The following is a 22,451-nucleotide window of genomic DNA, read 5'->3' on the forward strand; positions in this document are numbered from 1 at the left end:
ATAATAAAATTAAGAGTTAACATTGTAATGATACTTAAGTAGGGATTCTATTATAATTGTCATGTACCAACTCGTATAATATGTTTTGTGTAAAATATATTTTGATAATAATGGCAGGAATAAAATGCAATGGTTTCTTTTACGGGTAATAATTATTAGTCAGTATATGGAAAATATTCTTACTGCCAGGTCTTCATTCGACACATTGGAAAATACTAAAGCATGAAACACATAAATTCAGAAATAAAAATATTATTTGATTTTACCAATATATTTTATAATTATTACAAAATGAACTTTGGATATCTTATGATTTTAATTTTGTAACACATATAAAATGTTTAATTAAGTAATTTATCACTAGTGTTCAGTGATTAAGCCAAAGTAGATTGGTGAACGACGAAACCACAAAATGAAAAGGGATATTTTAGTATACAAAAGATAAAAGTAGATCATTAGAAAAGTAACAATGAAAATGTATGTCCTAAGGTAGGTAGGGTTGTGAAATAAGAAATATTTCAATGGAATATTTATTATTTAAAAAAAGGTAAAGGAAAAATGGCATCATGACTATTTTATTTATTATTTGTATTTAATCACTATGTATCGTATTCATTTAATAATTTCAGCTTGCAAAGCACCAACTATTCAAAACAAAAAATCAAAAGTATTTTGCCATATATTATATATATATGGTTTATTAAAGAGACTTGATTTAATTCGATACTAGTTTTATAGATAACACAATTTATTTTGTATTAATTAACATTTTACAAAAACATAAATAAAAGTCTTACTTACATTTGTTCATATATTTGTTCACTTCTAAATTATTTACTGGATAAGCACAAAGTAAATAGTTATGTAAATTTAAGTTACCCATCTTAGAGTTGAAACCGTTTATATCTGTTTAAAATAAAACGCTTATTTCATGTACAATATATAAATATTGATTGCGAAGAAATCGTGTAGTTCTATGTCAGTTGTAATTTTCTACATTAGGTAAAAAATCATTGTTGGGTGTTTGTTTTGTGATAAACATGTACGAATTCGTAAAAAAAGCTTATTTATTAGTCAAATCGAAACATTTTTGTGATAAAATGTTGTTCACATTTAGTATATAAAATAGATAAATAATTTGTCTGCGATTAGTGATCTCTATCACACGTTTTTACCATTATTTACGAAAATATGCATTTAAAGACAACACCATTATTTAGCTTTGTTGATATCAAATGCAATTATTATTTATATTCATATTATTATACTAACTGTGTATTAAAAAAAAAACCACTTCAGAAGATAATATTGTTTATAATTATTTTTTTTATTATTAAAACATAGATTTTTATTTCAAATACCACTAATATGTATTATTGTAAGCAAGTACATTACAATAATGAAAAATTGTTTGAATAATTATGAACTATCTCTAAAAAAAGTGTAATTAAATTATTGTTTTGAGTTCAAAGCATCTCGTACATCATTACTTAAAACAGAACCAAGCATCGAGTGTTTGTAAAAAGTTAAATTTCCTCACACGAATTTGATCATAAACTGTTACTTTTTCAAACCACTTTGTATAATGTTAAGTGAATTATGCATAAGAAACAAATATATACATTAATTTATTGTTTTTTGTTTATAATGTCAATACTTGCAACAAAAAAAATCATTTTTTGTGATCAGTTTTTTAATTTTGAAAATCTATATTAAATTTATAGCTTATTTATTCAAATATAAGTTATTATATAACTATGTGTATTACATATTAACAAAAAATGTTATGTTTTTAGGTATGTATAGTTTAAACTAAGACGCATAATATTATTATACTAAATAAGTTATTTATAATTTTTAAATGCCAACTGTTTGTCGATAAAATTTATTACAAAATACTCTTGTAATAAGTTAATTGTTAATATCATACTCGTACCGTCCAAGCGATATAATCTTACACATGTCATTACACCTAAATAATAGAAATATTCATTCTAATATTCACGTCTGCTTGGATTTAAGGTTAATCTACTCGTAAAAAATCTAATCTGTTATGCCATTGTCACAGTTCTTCTAGAGAAAAATTAAAAAGTTATTATTTTATTCAATAGATTATTGATAATTAGTTGTTATTATGACTTTCGTGTGTGGTCCCCATTACGATTTTTTTTAATGGCCTACTATTTTATCTATATTAGATAGAATCAAGATAAACGTTTAAATTTTGGGCGTTTTTTACACTTTATGTGTGTTACACTACACCTGAGGATTATATTGAATTATATTGGATAACCTGTTGAATGTTTTTCAATACTTTCTCTTTACATGTTAAATCTAATTGTATTCATAGCATGTTATTAGTTATATACCCCAATTATATTATATAAAGATTCTTTCTTTTTAATGCAAACATATTATTTATTGAGTATTTTTTTTTATGACTAGTTGCATCAAATAGATGATTTAAGTAATAACTTAGCAAACAATAATCCACAAAAAATTCAAACAGCCACAGTTTATTTAATGAATAATTACAGACTGTATAGCAAAAATTTCTAAAAATGTACAAAAATTGTTAGTCACTACTATTACTACCGTCACTCCGTTTCCTATAGGGATAGGCAGAGGATGGATCACCACACATGTCTCTTCTGACATACATTCCTAGCTCCTTCCACATTCATACATCTTGACATGCATGCCCCCTAGTTGTGTCTACTTTTGACATGACCAGAATTAATATTTTGGGATATCTAATCTGCCGTGACTTTCTTGGTTGTCCTCGTCTTACGCTACCATTTTCAATTTCTGAAATGATCGCTGAAACCATTCATGAATCTTTCTTCTTACCTTATCCACATCTCATAGGGTCTTTTTGGGTTTTTAAAAATTATTATTTTTAAAGAAACAAAACATTAAGACTGTAACGGTATTATTATTTTCCCCGAGCTACGTCGGATAAATTTTCTATAATGGTTTAAAATATATTAGGTGTACAACTTTTCTTCCGCCGTTTTTAATCAATAACTTTTTACTTCATAAGACCGGAAGTGCTGGTCAGCCAGGCCGTGTGCCATTGACCGAAATAAGTGATAGTCAGAGGGAGCAACATCTGGAAAATACGGTAGGTGGGGTAGGATTTCCCATTTCAACGTTTCCAAGTATGAAGCATGGCCGGGAAATCCCCATGATTTTCTGCGCTTGGGGTTATCGTAATGGACCCATTTTCGTCTCCAGTCACAATGCAATGCAAAAATCCCTTCTGTCTTTGCCTTTCAAGCAAACAAATGCCGTTCCGTTCAACATCTCTCGGTTTCAACATGTACGGCAATGTTTGCTAGAAGCACATTCGGCAGAGATGATGGGTGACGTCATAGTGACGTGACACCAACTGGGAGCTGTTTTGTAGAAAATTATTATCAAAAACTTGTTTTTTGTACTTTGAGAGTCATATCATTCGAATTGTAAAAATTCATTCCAAACATTTATTATATTTTCAACATTTTTCCCGATTTGTGAAAACACCCTATTACACATAGGACACCAAATAGATAAATTAATTCAATCACAAGTCATTAATAAATGCCAGTCCAGTGACTATGAAATATTACCATTAGTAAAAAACTCATTGTGTATAAATATTTTATGTCAACCTTGTGAATCAAATCAAGGTCCTCCAGAATGGTATCCAACTAAACCTCAAGGCGGACATTATATCTGAAGCTATCTAAATTTACTGTTCGCCAAACATAAACACGCGTTTGACCATATTAGACTTGTAGGGAAACGTGACATCATAAGTAAAAAGTAAAGTGGAAGTTTCGAAACTCTTAATCTTTAAAAATTATAGTGGAGTAAAAAATTTGCTAATTTATTTTTTAATTAGTTTTTTTTAAATACTTAACTATTTTCTAGTTATTATTGAATTTTTAGTTTGTTTTCTCTTCTGTTCTTTTTAAATGTTGTATATACTTTTTGATAGCATTCAGCTAAAAGTAATGTGTATAATTTGTGTTGCTTACTTGTAAGTTAATTTTGTTATGTTTCAAAGTGTTTATGTGTAAGTGTTTAATTTTTAACTAAATTTGCGATCTGGTTTTATGAATGTTTAGTTACATGCAATGGAATTTTGTGTACCTTATGGGATTTTGTGCAATAACTCATATAAATTATATTTGAAAAAAAAAGTTTTATTTTTCATCCCTGATTGAATAGCAATCTAAGAAAAACAAGAAGAGTTCTACCAATGGTGTCCTGGTTCTTCCGATTTCGGTGTTTATTTGCAATAATCTAACAACTTTTTCCCTATAATGCAGCTACCACATTTACAAAAAAAAAAAATATTTTTTTATTGGATGTACAGTTAAACCTCTATCTATCGTTTTTTAAGGGACCTATTGAAATAAACTATGAATGCGGGAATAAGAGGTCAATACTGTCATATTATTAAACAAAGTAGGTATCATGCCTAATTTTTTTTTTAACATGTAAAGTGAATTTACACCTGGCAATGCACCGTGGCGCAGTTGGTTAGACGGCTATCTGTGAAACTGGCGTCGCGGGTTCGATTCCCGCCAGTTGGAAGAAAAAAATCCAAGAAAGGTTTTTTTCTCAATTGGTCTGGGTGTTGTGGTGTATTTTCATTACCTTCTTCCATATTCCCTCTACCCCACCTGCTGACAAGCCTCAAAATAGAGGCTTAGCGGGTTATTCCTTTAAAATAAAAAAATAAAAAAATAAAAAATAAAAAATGCAGAAGTATGCGGGCGAGATAGGAACCTGTCAACGGGTGGAAAGACAGAATTCAAAATAAGGAGGCTACGTTGATGCTGAGCCAGTATAAGAAGGGGAAGGAGTCCATGAGATCAACATGGGACCGAATCTGTAATTGTAATAGTTTTTATAGCACAAAGTTAATTTATATCTGACGTGATAATTTTTTTTTTTTTTTAAAAAGAAATATTTGCGTTCTTATGATTTACCCAAATATTTTATTTTGAGGGCCATTTTCAACGAGTTGTAAATAACTCACTATTAGAAAATGGAATCAAGTTGGGGCAGAGTGGGATTCGAACCACGGACCTTTGGTCCGTGAGTCCGAGACACTAGCCACGGGACCACAACCCGCACAATGACTATCTTGTTTATTTCAAACAGGATTCCTTTTTGCTGACCACGTATTAAATTTAACAATGCCATAAATTTCATAACTTTTTTGACATGAATAGTGATTCATCATGCATGATCATTATACATCATAGGAATTAGCTACGGGGAAGTTTTCTCTTAACCCATATTAAGAAGATTTCTGAATTTTAGTACATCTAATTATTGAAGGATGACCAGCCATGTTGGAGATCCATAATTGAAACCTGTTAATTACATTGATCTATATATTGTATGATTTATTTTATCAGGAATAGAGGACAGTGTCCCCATAATATTTTATTTATTTATTTTAAAAAAACAACAGCCATTACAACAAAAAAATCCTATTTACAAATAAACCAAAATTATAGGCCAATTATAGTTTTCTATACATTACTAAATACAATGTCAAAAAAAGAAGAAAAAAGTGTACATTGAAATAGCATAATGATAAATAGAATCAGACCTCGTCGCAGAATCTTGAACAACCTCTATTTAATTGGACTAATTTATCTTTTTTTGTGTTTTTAATAATTTAATATTATCGTCAAACTGATCTTTTGCGTGAAAAAAAAAACATTCATCATTCATAAATCAAAATAGTTAATTAGAATATTTTCTTGTTTAATAAATTTGAGTAATTAAACTACGATACCTTTAAAGAGGCAGATTAATATTGTAAACGCTATTATATTAGAGAATGAACTCTGTGAACATCATTCGAACGTCTTTTGTTTCAATTTCCAAACTATTCTCCCGGGTAAATCTGTGAGATCCTATTAAGCATTCTTCATTTCTTATTTGTATGGAGTACTATTCTTAATGATTGAGTAAGCTGGTGGATGCATTTTGAAAGGGGGCGTGAGAAACTGGAGTCAGTTTTCGATTTTTAAACTCATCTACAAAAATTTTGCTTATCTCATGTCGAAACATTCATTGACTCACATATCGTTGATTCTCACACTCCCACTTCATTGTATCACATTACGAGAGAAGATACAATTGGGTAAAAATACCGCCCTCCAAATTCACATTACCATTGGCAGGTTAAAATTCTAAAAAGGATACAAGGTTAAGATGTAAATATATATTATAAATATTTAATTCATTAACTTTGTGGTCAAACATTTTAATAAATGTTATAAAATATTTGTATATAACCACTTACCGACTTTTCTATGTCTACCGGTTTCGAGACGTACCCGTCTCTTCATCGGGACACCAATTAAACAAACATGCAAACCAACATGCAAAACCCACTATACACCTTCACCATAGTTGTTTCACAAAAATATAAAACCAACACGACATGCATTTTAATAAGCACATGCACTGATTAGGACAAACATGCACTGATTAAATTATGAAAATATTCTTTTATGGAAATATAATAAATAATATGAAAATATTTCACATTAGGAAAGCTTTAAAAAATAATGTTCCTTTGATCAATAATCAAAAAAACTTCCAATATAGTCCTTTATACGATGTTCCACTGTAATGGTCACCCTATTAAACCTATTAAGCTTACCCCCTCCCTCCATCCCCTCTACTTTTTTCATTCATTCTCAAACAAAATAATATTTTCATAATTTAATCAGTGCATGTTTGTCCTAATCAGTGCATGTGCTTATTAAAATGTATGTCGTGTTGGTTTTATATTTTTGTGCAACAACTATGGTGAAGGTGTATAGTGGGTTTTGCATGTTGGTTTAATTGGTGTCCTGACGAAGAGACGGGTGCGTCTCTAAACCGGTAGACAGAAAAGTCCGTAAGTGTTTATATACAAATATTTAATAACATTTATGTAAATAAATGTATTTAAATAAAATTAGTAAGCTGAACAGAAACAAAAAAAATCCTTATGGCATTGGAAATAATATTTCAGTGATATTTGTTTATCGGCTGTTTAATTCCGTAAGTCAACAGTATATTTACAGCATCAGTTATTAAATATGCATAGCTTAGAAAGTTTGTAATCTTTCGAAGATTGTAGATGCTTCTGAAAATGAAGGTACAGACCGATGGATCCTCTTCATTGGCACCGACAGCAGTGACAAACTCTCTCTCGAATGTTCCTCGCATTGTTACGAATGCTGTCAAACATTTAGACAAGATATAAAAATATGTCAATAACATAGCGTAATTCAAAGATTAATGCGACAAAATGGTGGATAGAGAAACAATTGAACGTAGTTATGCAGAAAGCACCCAGTCCACAATTTTCGAAAAATTAGATATTGGTGTTATCGGGTGCAGTAAGGTCTGCTAAAAACAGCCAGGCTGCCTTCATACAAAATACTGTAATTCTTCAAAAAAACAGCTTCTGAAAATAGTGCTGATCGCAAAAATGACATTTCTCAATTTGCAGAAAACATCTACAGCACTAGAAAAGTCTTATGGTATAGATGCTGGTGGAAAGATTTATTTATTTATTTATTTGACACTTTATATACATATACATATAAGGACGGGATATTGCTTTAAGGCAATTTCATCCTACCTACCCAAGCCATAATTAATGATTAATGTCTCAAGAAATCTAGTTCTCTTAAATAAATTAAAATGGATAAATACATAGGTATTTTAATTTGATAAATTCACTCATTTAAAAACATGCTTTAATACAGAATATTACCTCATACATTCAAAGTTTGAATGAGGTGTCATTCATTATTAGATGTGGCTGTTTTCTGCAAAATACATATTTTAGGTTCTATGATCAGCCAGACTTTACAAAATTTCAAAATTTATCTTAACAAATAATGTAATTATTTTGTAAGTTCTTATAACAAATTAATTAACTGATTATTTATAATTAAGCACCCGAACATAAATATAGAATAACAAGATCAATACATCAGAGTTTTACTAGGGCTGGCTAAAACTGCAAAATGCATATCTTAGGTTGTGTGGTCAGCCAGACTTTAAAATTATTAAAACTGGTCAAATACATAATTAAATTATTGTTTGTATTATAAAAAAACAAATGTGTGCATTATTTATCATTTGCCAAACTAAAAAAAACATTCTAACTGTTGTGGAGATTTGATTATTCACTCTTTTCACAAAAGTGCTATTATCTCCGTTTCACTTCTCTATAGTTGGCTGCCTTCTGCATAACTATGTTCAATTGATGCAATGTGTGTTTTGTATGAAATAAATTGGGAAAAAAATAAATAACACATCTGGGAAAACGATTATTCAAGGAACGATAGATAGAGGTTTTACCGTATTTTCAAAACAATGTTTGACTTTTGGCAACCTAATTTAAAAATAAAAAATCAACTCATTTGAATAGCATTATTTCCATTAGAATTCAATTTGTTGAGATATAATAATACATCATATGTCATTTATAGTATTTTGTATTCAAGTACATTTAAAATTAAAAATAAATATTTACAGAATGCATTTTTTATTTATTTCTCAGTATTCAAAAGAAATTATCTTTTTAATAGCTTCAAAATTTAAGATGAAATTAAAGTAACATATAACATTTACAATATTATGACAAAAATAAATGCACAATATAAAAATATATAAAAACAGTTTAATTAAGACCAACTAGAGGTAGATACAATTTTTATTTACTTACGTCAAATATAAGGTTGGGAACTAAGTTATAAAGATTGTATTAATCACTTTCACTCTGGCCTGGAACATAATCTTCATCATCGTCATCAGAAATGTCAAGATCATCAAGATCTTGAAATAATGACTCATCCACTTTGATGGTATCAGCTAAAAGAAAATGAGTTATACATATTTATAAATAAAAATCAGTCTGATTTATGCTATTGTAATTTTCAGTTCTATTACTTCGCAAAAGTTTTGACACATCGAACCATGATCGTCAAAACATTGTGGAGCAATATTTTAGGGAAGAATATTTTTTCATCTCAGTTATTAAGGAATATACTTTGAGAACTGAGTTTTTTTTTCGACAATTTATTTTATTGATAACAATAAAATAAAAAGTCAAAACAGAGTTTGATTCTCAAAGTGCATTCTTTGTTAATTGAGAGGAACATGGTTATGTATGGAGTTTTATTTCTTGTCACATAAAATAGACATTTAAAAGCCAATATTGATGTTAAATCATGATCAGAGTGGTGAAAGGTCCCTCAGTGTACAAAGTAATAATTTAAAACAATCATTTCTAAGATTAACATATTACCACAGAGATGATGAACACTTTAGATCAGAGAAATATGTTGATCTCTATTTCCTTTTCAAGAAACTTTATCATCTCTATTTAAATATTGATAATATTACTAATGTGTTATGTATGAATATGAAGACTTATAGATAAAGAACATTTAGTAATTTAAAAAACATAGAAGTAAGTAACTTTTCAATTACAATTAATTAATTTTTTTAGATATGATTCATAGAATCGCCTGCAAACGTCAAGTAATTACAGCAGAACTGCAGACTTTTGGATATCTAGATCGTTATCAGGAAATAAAAAATAAAGAAGAAATTCTTAATTTTTATTTAATGGCGCAATTAATTTTGCTGGACATGTTTATGTGAGTTTTTAATGTGATTTCAATATTTTGTATTATTTCAAAAGCAACAAATTCTGGCACTCATTAATTTGGATAATTGGAGTTTCACTGTATAATTATACTTCAAATTAATAATTTCATAACGAAAAACATAAGTTTACTGCCAAGCTGATTTATCTTCTAAATGAGGGGGTTAAATGCAAAACCGTCACTGTGCATGATCATTATTTACGGGAAGATCAAAAAAATCAATAGCCAAATGACTATTCTTAATAATGAGCTTAAACTTAAAATGAATAGTCTTTTCGCTACCTGTTATACCATGCACAAGTTGCACATTGGACATAAAAGAAATAGTCTTTTGTTGCTGGTTTAATTGGTCTTCCTATAAACAGTGATAATGCACAGTGGCGGTTTTGCATTTAACTCTCTCAAATGTTCTTTAATCTTATAGCAGTTTTTTCTTAAGAGCTCGTGTTTGACAAAACTTTCAAATTTGGTTGGTGACATAGCTTGAATATAAATAAGGGTATACAATTTCTTTGAAAAGAACAATTAATTTTTAATATGTGTAGGTGGGAATAAATTGCCTTAAGCCAATATGCCCGCCCGCCCTTATGCATATGTATGTAAACTGTATATGATATCAAAATCGGTAAAAAAAAGAATAATTTAAATGCAAAACTATTAAAATATTAGGAATACATGGGTTGCTTATGGAAAGATCAAACGTTTTACTACAATAATACAAATTTGATATCTAATTTTATATCGAAATCGGCAACATCCATACTGTGTTTTATTCCTAAACTAGCAAAATCCAATGAGGCCAATCAAAGCGGTGCATTTTTTCAATATAGCCCCTAGTTTGAATTTGACAGAGAATGTGTGGCAACTCATTGCTTTTGTTTTTATTTTTCTTTAAAGTGAAATTTAATTGAATTTTTGAAGATATATTATAAATGGTGATAACCCTTACAATAGACAATAAATGACGGATTAAATCAAAATTGGTAATATTTTTTTAATGAATTTCTTCAAAACTAGTTAAATCCGATTCATTTTATAGAACTCCGTCAAATTTATTTTATATGAAATCTGCTTAATATCTTATTATTTTATTTATATAAAATATGTTTGAATCGTTCTTAACATCTAGATCTTGTTAATTTTTTAAATTTAATCTAATTGCGATATTCTGTTACAGAAAAACGTCGTTTGTGAAAAATCATTTAGTCAGGGTTTAACCATTTTTTATATTAACCAACACAATTGAAGAGTGATTTTTCAAAGAGTCCCAAGTCAAAATTCATGAATGAATTAAGTAAGAATGCCATTGTAATCACAATTAAAAGCTGTATAACTGGCAAGAAAATTTGTTCACTAAATCCGATACTGTACAGCTCAAAAAATTCACATATTTCCTCAAAATGCTGTCAAAAGTCCTTATTTTAATAAGAATTACTAAAGTTTATTTAAGTGATCAATTTCATGACTCAAGTCTAAAATCACTTTGACATTTCATATTTAAAAAATCACTTGGTCGGATAAGAACGGACTAAACACAAAAAAATGTTTTTCTCTAAACAATCTTTTTTGACTTAGGCCAGTTTGAGAAATCACTCTTCTTTGGTTATTGTAATTTTCCCAATTGAAGGATTCACCGTCTCTTTAACTGAAATAAAAAAAATATATTTACCATCATCGAGAAACTTGAGATCTGATTCATTAAGTGTGTTGTCTCTAAGGAAGAGTTCCTTTCCTGTAAGTTTTCTGTTGTCTTTCAATTCTTTATCCCGCCTTGCTACGACTCCAGTTTCTATTTCAAATGTTGTTCTCCACGCCAAGAATGATTCCACTGTCACTCTTGTACCTTCAAATCGTTTCTGAAGTGCAAAGATGAAAATATACTATTGTACTATCTAATAATCTAAACTGACACATTATTAAAATGAATTAGTATAAAAACAAAAACTTTCTTGTTAGTGTTGCATGTATTTATTCTTAAAAGGACACTTGACACTTGACTAAAATTGAGACCTTAAAAATTGTGCACAAAATAACACTGAGAAACATACAAGACGACAACATAATATTAGTCAAAAATGCTGACATACACAAATATAACACCAGACAACAACAACACTATCATATTGAAAAAGCAAAGACAAACACAGGACAGTCAAAAATACTACATAATGGACTCAAACACTACAACGACCTACCTTACTACTTGAAAACTTTTACTGGAGACAAATTTAAAATCAATCTGAAAAAGCACATGATGACTGAACTAACTAGACTAGACGAGACATAAAATGACTAGACAATATTAAATTTCTAATGTAACCCTGACGGGTTTTTTAAAATTGTAAATAAATAAAAAAAAATTTAAAAAAACTATAGTTTCGGGATTCAACTCTCTAAAACTCCTACACCAAGTAAGTAACAAAGGCAGTAACATAAATAGTCTAAAAATAATAGAAATCCACAAAAATTTTAATTCCCATTATAATCTAATTAATTAATGTTAGTAAATATTAGTATTTAACCACCTACCTACCGTTAAGTGGTTAAATACCAATGTTTACTAACAATATTTTGAGTTTGTCCAAATTTTTGTAGACAAGGACTGGATTCAACTCCCTGGGGAGCTGTTTATATTAACATATTACAACAGAGATGAAGAACATTTAAGAGAAGGTAATATAGAACACAAATCACAAAACATCAACAGATGAAAGAATTGAAGGAATATAGATGTTCAAATAGGCAGAATGGTGAATGTTACACAGTGTGTAAAGTGGCCACTTAAACCAGCCATTGACAGGTCATAAGCCCTGTAGATGCCTAGACTTCTATATTACCTTCTCTTAAATGTTCTTCATTTCTGTTGTAATATGTTAATGTTTACTAACATTAATTAAAATGTTTGACCACAAATTAAATGCTATAAACATAAATAATAATCTAATTAATAATCACATATTCAATTAGCCCTCGCCTTTATTGATAATGTTCATTTATATTTATTTTATTTATTTATTTTATTTATTTAATGCACAAAATACACAATTTCATCATAGAGCACAATTATAATTTTTTGTCTCGACTTTTTAGAAAATTCCGTGATAAGTCGGGACTCTTCTATATATAAATCAAAAACACTTATTAACATATTAAACCATATACAAAATAATCAAAACAATATACAAAATAATAATAGAAAAATATAAATAATAAAAATTTATACATGTCAAAAAATAGAATGCAGAAAAGTTATATAATAATACATGGGAATATGTTATTAATCATTTAATTATATATATATATATATATATATATTAATTAATTAATTATGTATATATATATATATATAATTAAATGATATATTATATGATATATATATATAATTATATAGAGTGATATGGATATAAAGTGCTAGTGACTTTAATGTAGATCTCCCCCACAAAAACATATAGAACTACCAATCCAAGTGTCAAGTACATATTTATGCATATTGGCTAAATAGCTCATTAGATTAAAAATATTAATTTATAAGTAATATTTTCACATTACATACTAAATAAAAATATTGCAAAAGCTTTTAAAACTAGAAATGTGCCAGCAGTGCCCAATATTTTTTTTATTATTCCTAAAGTGAGTACATTACAAGCATATTTATAAACTAATATTTCAACTATTATGTAGTCAATATTATTAAAGTTGAATTTACCATTTCAGCTTCATCTTCAGCTTTTTTTTTCCTAAGATCACCTTCTTCTTTCTCTTTTTTAAGCTCATCTGACTTTATATTTAACCATTCTTGTCCAGCTGATACTAAAGTGAAAATCATCACCATGCCTAGGTTTTCTGAAGCCTGAGGAAAAAACAATTAAGATAAGTTAAAAGAAAATAACGGACAATGCTTAAAACGGCTGTAGACTCTGGTCATCTGATGTTGTTGGCTTTTTTTGGACATGAGTGCTGCATTTGATACTGTAGTACATAATATTTTGCTTGAACGTCCGGAGAAAACTTATAGTTTCCGTGATCAGGCACATATCATAGACGGCAATCTTACTTTGATTTAAGTTTTTTTTTTTTTAAATACATAATTTTACTGAACACATTTGAAAAGTGTTTTAACCTTTCTTCTAACGTGGTCAAATTAGAGTTACGCGGTGATGGATTTCTGTTGACAATATGTGGTTTAGGTCATATCTTCATGAAAGAGAATATGCAGTTATGTTCCAGGTGTCTAAAGGAGTGCCTCAAGGCTCAGTACTCTCAGACCTCTCCTCTATCTTCTATACACTAAAGATATAAAGAACATTATCAAGGAATGTGGATTGTGGCCTCATTGCAATGCGGATGATACAGATTTTTAAAATTGTAAATCAAGCGAGAAGAGTGTGCTTGTTAATTTAATTGATGGATGCATTAAGAAAATAGGAAACTAGATGACTGAAAATAGACTAACATTAAACCCATCTAAAATGGAACAATTATGGATGGTTTGAGCCAGACGACAGAATTTGATTCAGGATATGGCACTACCCGATATAAGGAATACCGCTTTACCCACCGTTAAACTACTGGGAGTCTTCCTTAATTCTGACCTCTTTCTCAGTAAATAAAGGACATCGGGCTAAGGAAGAGACTGCCGGCCTAGTCGGCTAACTTTGACTTTGTAGAGCGTCATCTCTGATGCACGAGTCCGGTATCTGTATGAATGACAAATACAACTCTCTACAAAGCCGTAGATGTCCTTAATTTATTGCCGAACACTGTATGTTCAAATGTTTGTAGACAGGCAGGATTTACTCTCTAGAGAGTTATTAAAATATAAATTTGTTGGAACAAAGAGATGTAACACAGCGTGTAAAGTGGCCACTTACACCAGCCAATGACAGGTCATAACCTCCGTAAATGTCTAGACTTAAATTTTCCTTTCTCTAAAATGTTCTCCATCCCTGTTGTAATTTGTTCAACTTACTTGTTCAATTAAATGGCTTATAAGTTCATCTTTATTGGTATCCTCTAAGTTTTCCTCATCATCAACTTCAATTTCTGGTGGTTCATCAGGATACGTTTTAGTATATGTGAATATAAGAGAGCAAGACATCCCATACTCATTGTCTTGATCAAAGTCTTCAGATTTGATTGTTATTCGAAATTTATGTGGACTAACATCTAATACTGAAATGATATAAACATTAAAACAATGAATTTAAATACCTATATTATAAACCCCAAAAACGCACTTAATAATATAAATAATGATTAATTAATTTATATTCGAGTTATCGTACAGTAGCGGACTTTTGGTAAGAAATGACATGCATTTGAATAATTGTGTAAAGAAATATTAATTTTCATTTCGTATTGATTATTTTAGATTTAACTGCGATCAAAACTTTTTAGCGCAAATGAAACAGAGAACAATAACGATTAGATATGGTGCATTTTAAAATGCAGGACGCTTAAAAAAAATATGTCGGACAGACATATTTTAACAGAAAAGTTTAATTCCACAAAATTAGGTAACTTTTTAAAAGAATGAAACAGAATTCACTGGGGTTATTTCTAAAACGTGTAATAAAATCACAAAAAGAAATATCGACTGCTTTCGCTGTTTATAAACTCATAGATTTCAATTTAAGTTTGAGTTAGAATGATATAAATCCTGGTAACTTACTTTCCATATCATCACAATATATGGACTCTAAAGCCTCTAATTCATTGGCTTGTTCCTCTTTATAATCCATGATTGTTTCCAAGTGTGTCGGCTTATTGGTTAACCTAAATCACAATTTACCTTTTACGACTATCAATATCAAACGTCAAAACTGTGACATTTTGATTACATGTGGACATGAAAAGAACGATACAATAAAGAAAAAGTGTACAAAAAGTACTTACTTAACATTGCTAAATCGTGAGCTCGTTCCAAATTTTGAAAGGACGGTCGGTATCACCGATCTAGAGGTGATTTAATTTATCTTCATACCACAAAAAATATTTGTTAAAAGTTTTTGCTGTGCACACAGTGCTATGATTGAAATGAATGAAAAACCAATAACCTTTAATTTTAGTTTTAAAAAAAAGAAATTTAAACTGTTAAAAAAACAATTAGTAGGTAATCAAAATTAAAATAAATTAGGGAAAATTTTCTTCGAGCCGATAAGTATCTAATATATTATATATATATATATCATTCAGAACATTTTTTTTAAAAATAAATTGATGCCGTCTACCTTTATTTATTTACATACATAAGTTTGCTGTACATTATTTGAGACATAAGACCCAACTCCATGAGACTAAAAGTTCGGTGTTGAGATGGGACTAGCAATTAGTTGACACAGAGAAATGAGTATATCACCACAAATATAGGATCAGAAACATATATTTTTATATATTTTTAATACATATATATATATATGGCATATCAATATGATAAACAGTACACTCAAACATTTGGAAAATCATGAAGAAGTTTCCTATTCAAATCCGTGCCACTAAGGAAAATCCAGTCCTTAACTACTTTCTTGAAGATAGTTTTTGTCTTTGAGAGCTTAATACCCTCTTCCAAAATATCGAACACTCTCGGTGTGATAAATGAGAGATGGCTCTGAGCAAAAGTCCTACGGGTTTTGGGTAAGACATAATTCATGCTCTGGGAAAACCTTGTACGGACATTTTGCTGAGACCTCTTCTTATTGTTCGACCAGGTGTCTAAGTGCTTCTTTTATGTACAGTTGTCTCATATCCAGCACCTTCATGTATTGGAACAACTGTTCTAACGGGTATGTTGGAGGGCACGGGAATATTATTTCTCAATAATAATTTCTGTGAAATTATGAGAGGCTTTAGAATGGATGCCGCACAACCCCCCCCCCCCCCCTCTAAGAAAATTATCATCTGGCCATTGTTTAACAATGTTTATTAAACAGGTTGCTTTTTGAAAGACAGAGTTCCCAGTTACCAACCTCAAATAAAAAAACTTCATCTTCGTTTTTTATGACTTTTTCACCTCCCATCTCGGGTATTCTGACCAGTGTCAAGTTTTCGTTTTTATTTTTTTTATTTACACATGTGTTAGTTATATATACAAGTTCGTATTTGTTTTCTCTTAATAAACAGGGTGTTCATTAAACCCTGTCACGTCCAAAACCACAATGATCGGTATGAGCAAGAGGACATATTGGCACATTGAAATATTTTTTTAAAACAAGTCAAATTTAAAAAAATTAAATTTAAAAAAAAAGAAAATGGTTGCTTACTTCTGCAGGGGAGAAACGAGAAGGGTGTGGGGTGTCTGATAGGCCGAAAACTGCCCAGCCACGCTCCCCTCGCTTTTCTCCTTCAGACGAAAGTAACCATTTGGTTTTTAAATATTTTTAATTTTTTTATTTTCCTTGTTCTAAATATATTTTTAAATATGCTTAAATATGTCTTCTTGCCGATACTGAACATCGTGGTTTTGGATGTGACTGAGTTTAAAAAACACTCCGTATAACACGTTTACATTTTAACACCATTCAAAACTAGATATTTACATAGATTTTTAAATATATATATTTATTGGGTGGGGACAGGAGAGTTCAAATATAAATAGGAAATGGTGTGTTAATGTCAGAGAGGTTGGATATGAAATCAAGATAACAATCATTTATGGGGCTTTAAAAAAAAACATAGTTGAAATCTTCCTCCTAAAGCTGACATTCGCAAATAACAGAGTCTCAAACATGGATTCTGAACAGGTGAGAACCATTGCAGCAGTACCTTATGCGCATTCTGCATTTGAAAGATGTCTCAAACCTAAAAATCCCTAATAATTTAGTACGATGTGCTATATATATATATCCCAATATCAGTTTATTGTTGCATCTATCTATGCAGGTAAAACCATAGGTACCAAGAAAGATGCAAGTTGTATCCATATGGTGTGGTATCGGTAAGGTATCGCACCTACGGGCAGTACAACGGGAAGCGACAGCAACTCGTTCCACGGTCACTCCTTTAAACATTTTAATATTCACCCTAATGGCAGTGGACCATCACGCAATCACCACCTACATCCTGCAAGAACATATATACATATACATATCTGCAGTAAAAAAAATAGTACCTATATAAATAATACACTGTACGTTTCAAGGGTTTTGTACCTTGTCCAAGAGCCACATCACCACAGCTCTTAAAAACTTCTGCAGTGGTTTCATATCTCTAATTGATGAAGAAAGTTTACTATATAATTTTATTCCACTACAGTACCTAGTGGTAGCGCTGGGCCGATGTGGTCCTCAGTTTGGGAACAACGAAGAATTTATTAGTGTTAGCTCTAGTGGCGTGTGAATGGTCTATATATTTCTGCGTGTGTATGGTTTTATGTATAAATGTAAGTACACCTTCATCGTGTACGAATGTTGCATGTCTACCGAATAAATTATTTGTTTATCATCTATGCCATTTACTTCATCATCTATTCTGGGCACTTTGTGAACATCATTTATTGATTTAGCAGTTTCATTTACCTCTGCAATTACTTCACAAAGTTCAGCATCTCTGTAGGATTTTGGTTGTTGAGGGTTGGTGGAGCTCCTACCCCAGTTAGAGATTGACAGAAGAGACGATGAGGTTGCTGTTAAATGCATATTTATTACATGGCGAATAAGATACAGTACTAGGTTGTTTAGCGCGAGCGTAGTGGCAATAATGGGTTGAAGTAACTGCACTTAACTACATGCTGGAACAGAGTGATTGACTGACTGAACTTCACTGGACTGATCGTTAACTGCACCCTGTGGTCTCTTTATAGGCCACGTTCCTTTGCACTACATTTTTCCATGGTAGGAATGATGTTAATGTAGTGCAAGGCGTTGATCTCGTGTTTTGCAGAATGTAAATTTATTATAATTAATTGAATTCAATAGAAAACGCTGACTTGCTTCTTGGAGTCATGACTCTATATTTCAAGTGAAATTATTTGGCATGTGTGTGTCATCGATCATAGACTACAAACCCCACATATCTCTATTGAGTGAGTAAAATACCGATTTTTGAATTTTAGACCATGATTAGAGAGAAGAACTATATTTTATACCCAGCGGATAAGGTTGCTTCGAATTAGTTGATTCCATGTTTTTTTTAAATACTACTACTACTACCATCACGCCATTTCCCCGTAGGGCTAGGCAGATAGAATAGACCGCCACACACGTCTATCCTGGCATATATTCCTAGCTTCTTCCACATTCATACATCTAGTCTTACATTTATTTATTTATTTAACTCTTTGTACATAATGTTATTTGTACATTGGCGGGCTTATTGCCAAATGGCAATTTCTTCCAACCAACCAATAAAATAAAAGTTTTATTTTTATAATTCAAGTTACGGAACATATTCAATAGAAAAAAAAAGATTAAAAAGTTAAAAATAGAAATAAACGTATTTGTTTATTAATTACCTTAAATCATGCCCTTTGGTTCTGTCTACTTTTGACATGACCAGACTTAAGATTTTGGTTTATCTGATCATACCACGTCTTCTTTGGTCATCTTTTTTTTACGTTACCGTTCCTTTTCGTCATATATACTTAAATACAGTTCCGAAAATTTTCGCCATTGTTTATTTATTTTATTATAATACTGAATTGAATATTAAAAAATTGGTACTTGAGCATTATTTTTTTTACCAGCTTATAATTATTCCTATGCTTTGTTATAACCATGCCCAGAGGTCGGGATGGTTGTAACAAATGCTGTCATTTGCTCTATTAGATTTTTTCAAAAACCGTATATTAAAAAAAAAAACATGCATACATCGAAAGAAATAAGTTTTTATTTTAGGAAAGAACAGTGACTGTCATAACTGTCAGTAAACGACAGATACGAACACAAAATTGAAAATTGTTACTCTCGTCCTTGGTTTCCCCTATAATCATCGATTCTCAGAACGCGATTTTATTGTTATTTTACGTAAACACATTAGCAGTGTAGCAACAATTCTAAAACTGTCACTTGTCAGTGAAAAAAATAAGAGTCATCTATGGTTGTCAGTTAATGTCGGTTCGGTTAATGTCATTGGCGTTAGTGTTAGTCAAAATATAATTTTAATAACTCTTAACTAACTTTCAGCACATTATTTTTTTGTTGAAATAATAATTAGTGTATTAATATCGTTGAGATGACAACCGAGTACAGTCCTAGTACGGATGATGAATATTCTGAGATTAAAAGAGATGGAAAGCAAATGCAAATTCACGAAATTAGTGACAGCGATACGTAAGGGTTTATTTAACAAAGATTGGGAATATGTACCTAATTATTTTTAAAAATTATTGTGTTACTTTGTATTTCCAGGGAAGATTGCAATGACAAGCAGGAGAAGTCTTCTTTGAACACAGAAAATGATATAGAGGTGTTAAATCACATACCGAAGAGAACTGTACCAAACTCCAATGTACCTGAAAAGATAATTTTCTGCATTGATGCTTGTGAAAACCCTGATTCCGAATTATTTGTATTAGATCCGGGAACCACTTTTACACCATTGAATATGTTGAAAAGAATAACGGAATTCTTTTTATATTCCAAGCAGTCCATCAACCACAATTCTGAATTTGCTTTAATCATATTAAAAGAAAGCGAACCAGTATGGATACATAATTTTACTAAAAATATCATTGAGATTATTATGGCCTTAGATAACTTTGAAAGTGAAGAGTGTAACATAGAGGAATTTGACTTATCAAAGCTGTTTGATTTAATCCACAGTAATGTAAATATGCCGGAGCTCTGTGCGGACTATAAGCTCGTTCCTCCCGCAAATGTTGTAAGGCTGATTTTGTTCTACAACCGTTCCAACTGCTTTCCCCGCCTCGCACCGGAAATCCAATCCTACGAATTTCTCAAGGACCACCCTTACTTCACCATAGACATTCTCTACTCCCACGAGGAAATGTGTTCGGGACATAAGTGTGAAGAGATATATGACTCTTTACAATCCTTGGACAATGGCTACTCTTATATGTTTGAAGTGGTTAAATGTGCATCTAAAATGCATGAATGTGCTGCAAAACTTTTGTCACATCCTTTACAAAGACCTCTCCAGAAAAACTCTATGTATTCATTTTTAAATGTTAAGTGAATTTGCATAGACTCCATTACATTGAACTGTTTTCCACGATTATTGTTTGTTATAAGTTGTAAATCATTAATTTATCTTTAAAAACATAATTTTTAGGTAAATTTTTTAAATAAATGTACTTTTAAATATATTTTTTCATTTTAAATTTAGAATATGGACAAATATGATTAAGTTTGCTTACTTCTAGTTCTTTTTATTTGATGTGCCGTTTATATATTTCTGATTCAATAAAAAAAAAAATCCTATTACTACTACTTCTACCATCATACCATTTCTCCGTAGGAGTAGGCAGAGAGGATGGACCGCCACATACTTCTATCCTGGCATACATTCTTAGCCTTTTCCACATTCATGCATCTTGTCATACATGCCCTTGGGTTCTGCCTGCTTTCGACATGACCAGACTTAAAATTTTGGTTTATCTGGGCATGTCCCGTCTTTCTTGGTTGTTCACGTCCCATGTTACCATTCATTCTAGCCTGCTTTACTATTCTTTCGTCATTCATTATTTCTTCATGCACAAACTATCTCAGAGAACCTTTTTCAATCTTATCAACTATACCTGACTCAGATTTACACTCATGTCTGACTTCATTATTCGTAACTCTGTCATTTCCCACACGTTGTCAGAGAGATTGCATTTCGACCGTGTTCACTCTGCTTTCATCTTTCCTCTGCCAATTCCATGTTTCACTTCCGTACATAAGTGTTGGGGCTGAAACTCTTTAGTGCACTGCCAGTTTAGCTTCGATTGACATATTTTTATTAGCAATTATTGTGCTTAGTGAGCTGTTCATTGTGTTGGCCGCATTCACTCTCCTTTCAACATCTACTCCTCCATTTCTTGAAAACATGCTTCCAGATAAACTAATCCTTTTACTTGCTCAAGACATTCATTGTTTACATTTATTATGCAATCAGTAACCTCACTTCCCCTTTCAAATACCATAACTTTTGACTTACTTTCATTTTCGATCTTTCCTGATTCTGATCACCCTCTTTAAAACAATGAAGAAGTTCAATATTTTTTTGTTCGTAGACTTTGAACTAGGCCTTCAATGTTTTTATGTATTGTGCCATCAGTGCCATAATTTTTTAATGTTTTGAAATTACTCCACAAGTTCTAGTAGGCGAGGTCTGCTGATTGGTGAGTTGGCTTCCCAAAAATCGAAAATCTATCATAAAACTCTACCATTGGTTGATTCTTAAGAACGCAGTTCATTTTTATTAATTGTTTACACATTTTCAAGATATTTTGCAGTACAATTAAATGCTTTAATGTTTACTGCATGTAAGAAAACATTTTTTATATCCAATTATCTATAGCACTGCACTTCCTCATTTCTAGAAAACCAATAGTTAACTGCTTCAAAAATTTAAGAGTTCACATATCTTATAATAGAATGCACTTAGTGTTTGTAATACATTTTCAAATAAATAGTAATATAATATTTAATATAAACCTCAACAAGTTTCTCTATAAACATTAATAAAAAAGCTTTTGACCCCAATCACTCAACTATTGACTGTGACCAAATATTTATATAATAAAAATGGTTTACAGTAAATATTGAATTATGAGAATAAATCAATCCCCATAAAGAGTAAAAGTATAACGGTGGACCTAGT

At 30.6% G+C, this 22,451-nt stretch overlaps 2 protein-coding genes across 2 annotated transcripts; one reads left to right on the plus strand and one right to left on the minus strand.

Moving 5' to 3' along the window:
- Nucleotides 1–7,041: 7,041 nt before the first annotated feature.
- On the minus strand, nucleotides 7,042–15,564 carry LOC148284629 (RWD domain-containing protein 1-like). Its single transcript, XM_088237569.1, has 6 exons — nucleotides 15,364–15,564; nucleotides 14,662–14,864; nucleotides 13,399–13,542; nucleotides 11,362–11,548; nucleotides 8,747–8,892; nucleotides 7,042–7,244 (listed from the first exon to the last, which is right to left on the minus strand). The coding sequence occupies exons 1-5, from the start codon at nucleotides 15,431–15,433 to the stop codon at nucleotides 8,786–8,788; spliced, it is 711 nt and encodes a 236-aa protein (XP_088093695.1). The 5' UTR covers nucleotides 15,434–15,564; the 3' UTR covers nucleotides 7,042–7,244; nucleotides 8,747–8,785.
- A 4,149-nt stretch (nucleotides 15,565–19,713) lies between these two features.
- On the plus strand, nucleotides 19,714–20,948 carry LOC148284630 (BRISC and BRCA1-A complex member 1-like). Its single transcript, XM_088237323.1, has 2 exons — nucleotides 19,714–19,957; nucleotides 20,036–20,948. Exons 1-2 carry the CDS (start codon nucleotides 19,860–19,862, stop codon nucleotides 20,820–20,822), a joined length of 885 nt encoding a protein of 294 aa, XP_088093449.1. The 5' UTR covers nucleotides 19,714–19,859; the 3' UTR covers nucleotides 20,823–20,948.
- Nucleotides 20,949–22,451: the final 1,503 nt, after the last annotated feature.

Source organism: Micrasema longulum, unplaced genomic scaffold (genome assembly GCF_059751315.1).
Source record: "Micrasema longulum isolate JH-2025_06_02 unplaced genomic scaffold, ASM5975131v1 h1tg000103l, whole genome shotgun sequence".
Classification (NCBI taxonomy): Eukaryota; Metazoa; Arthropoda; class Insecta; order Trichoptera; family Brachycentridae; genus Micrasema; species Micrasema longulum.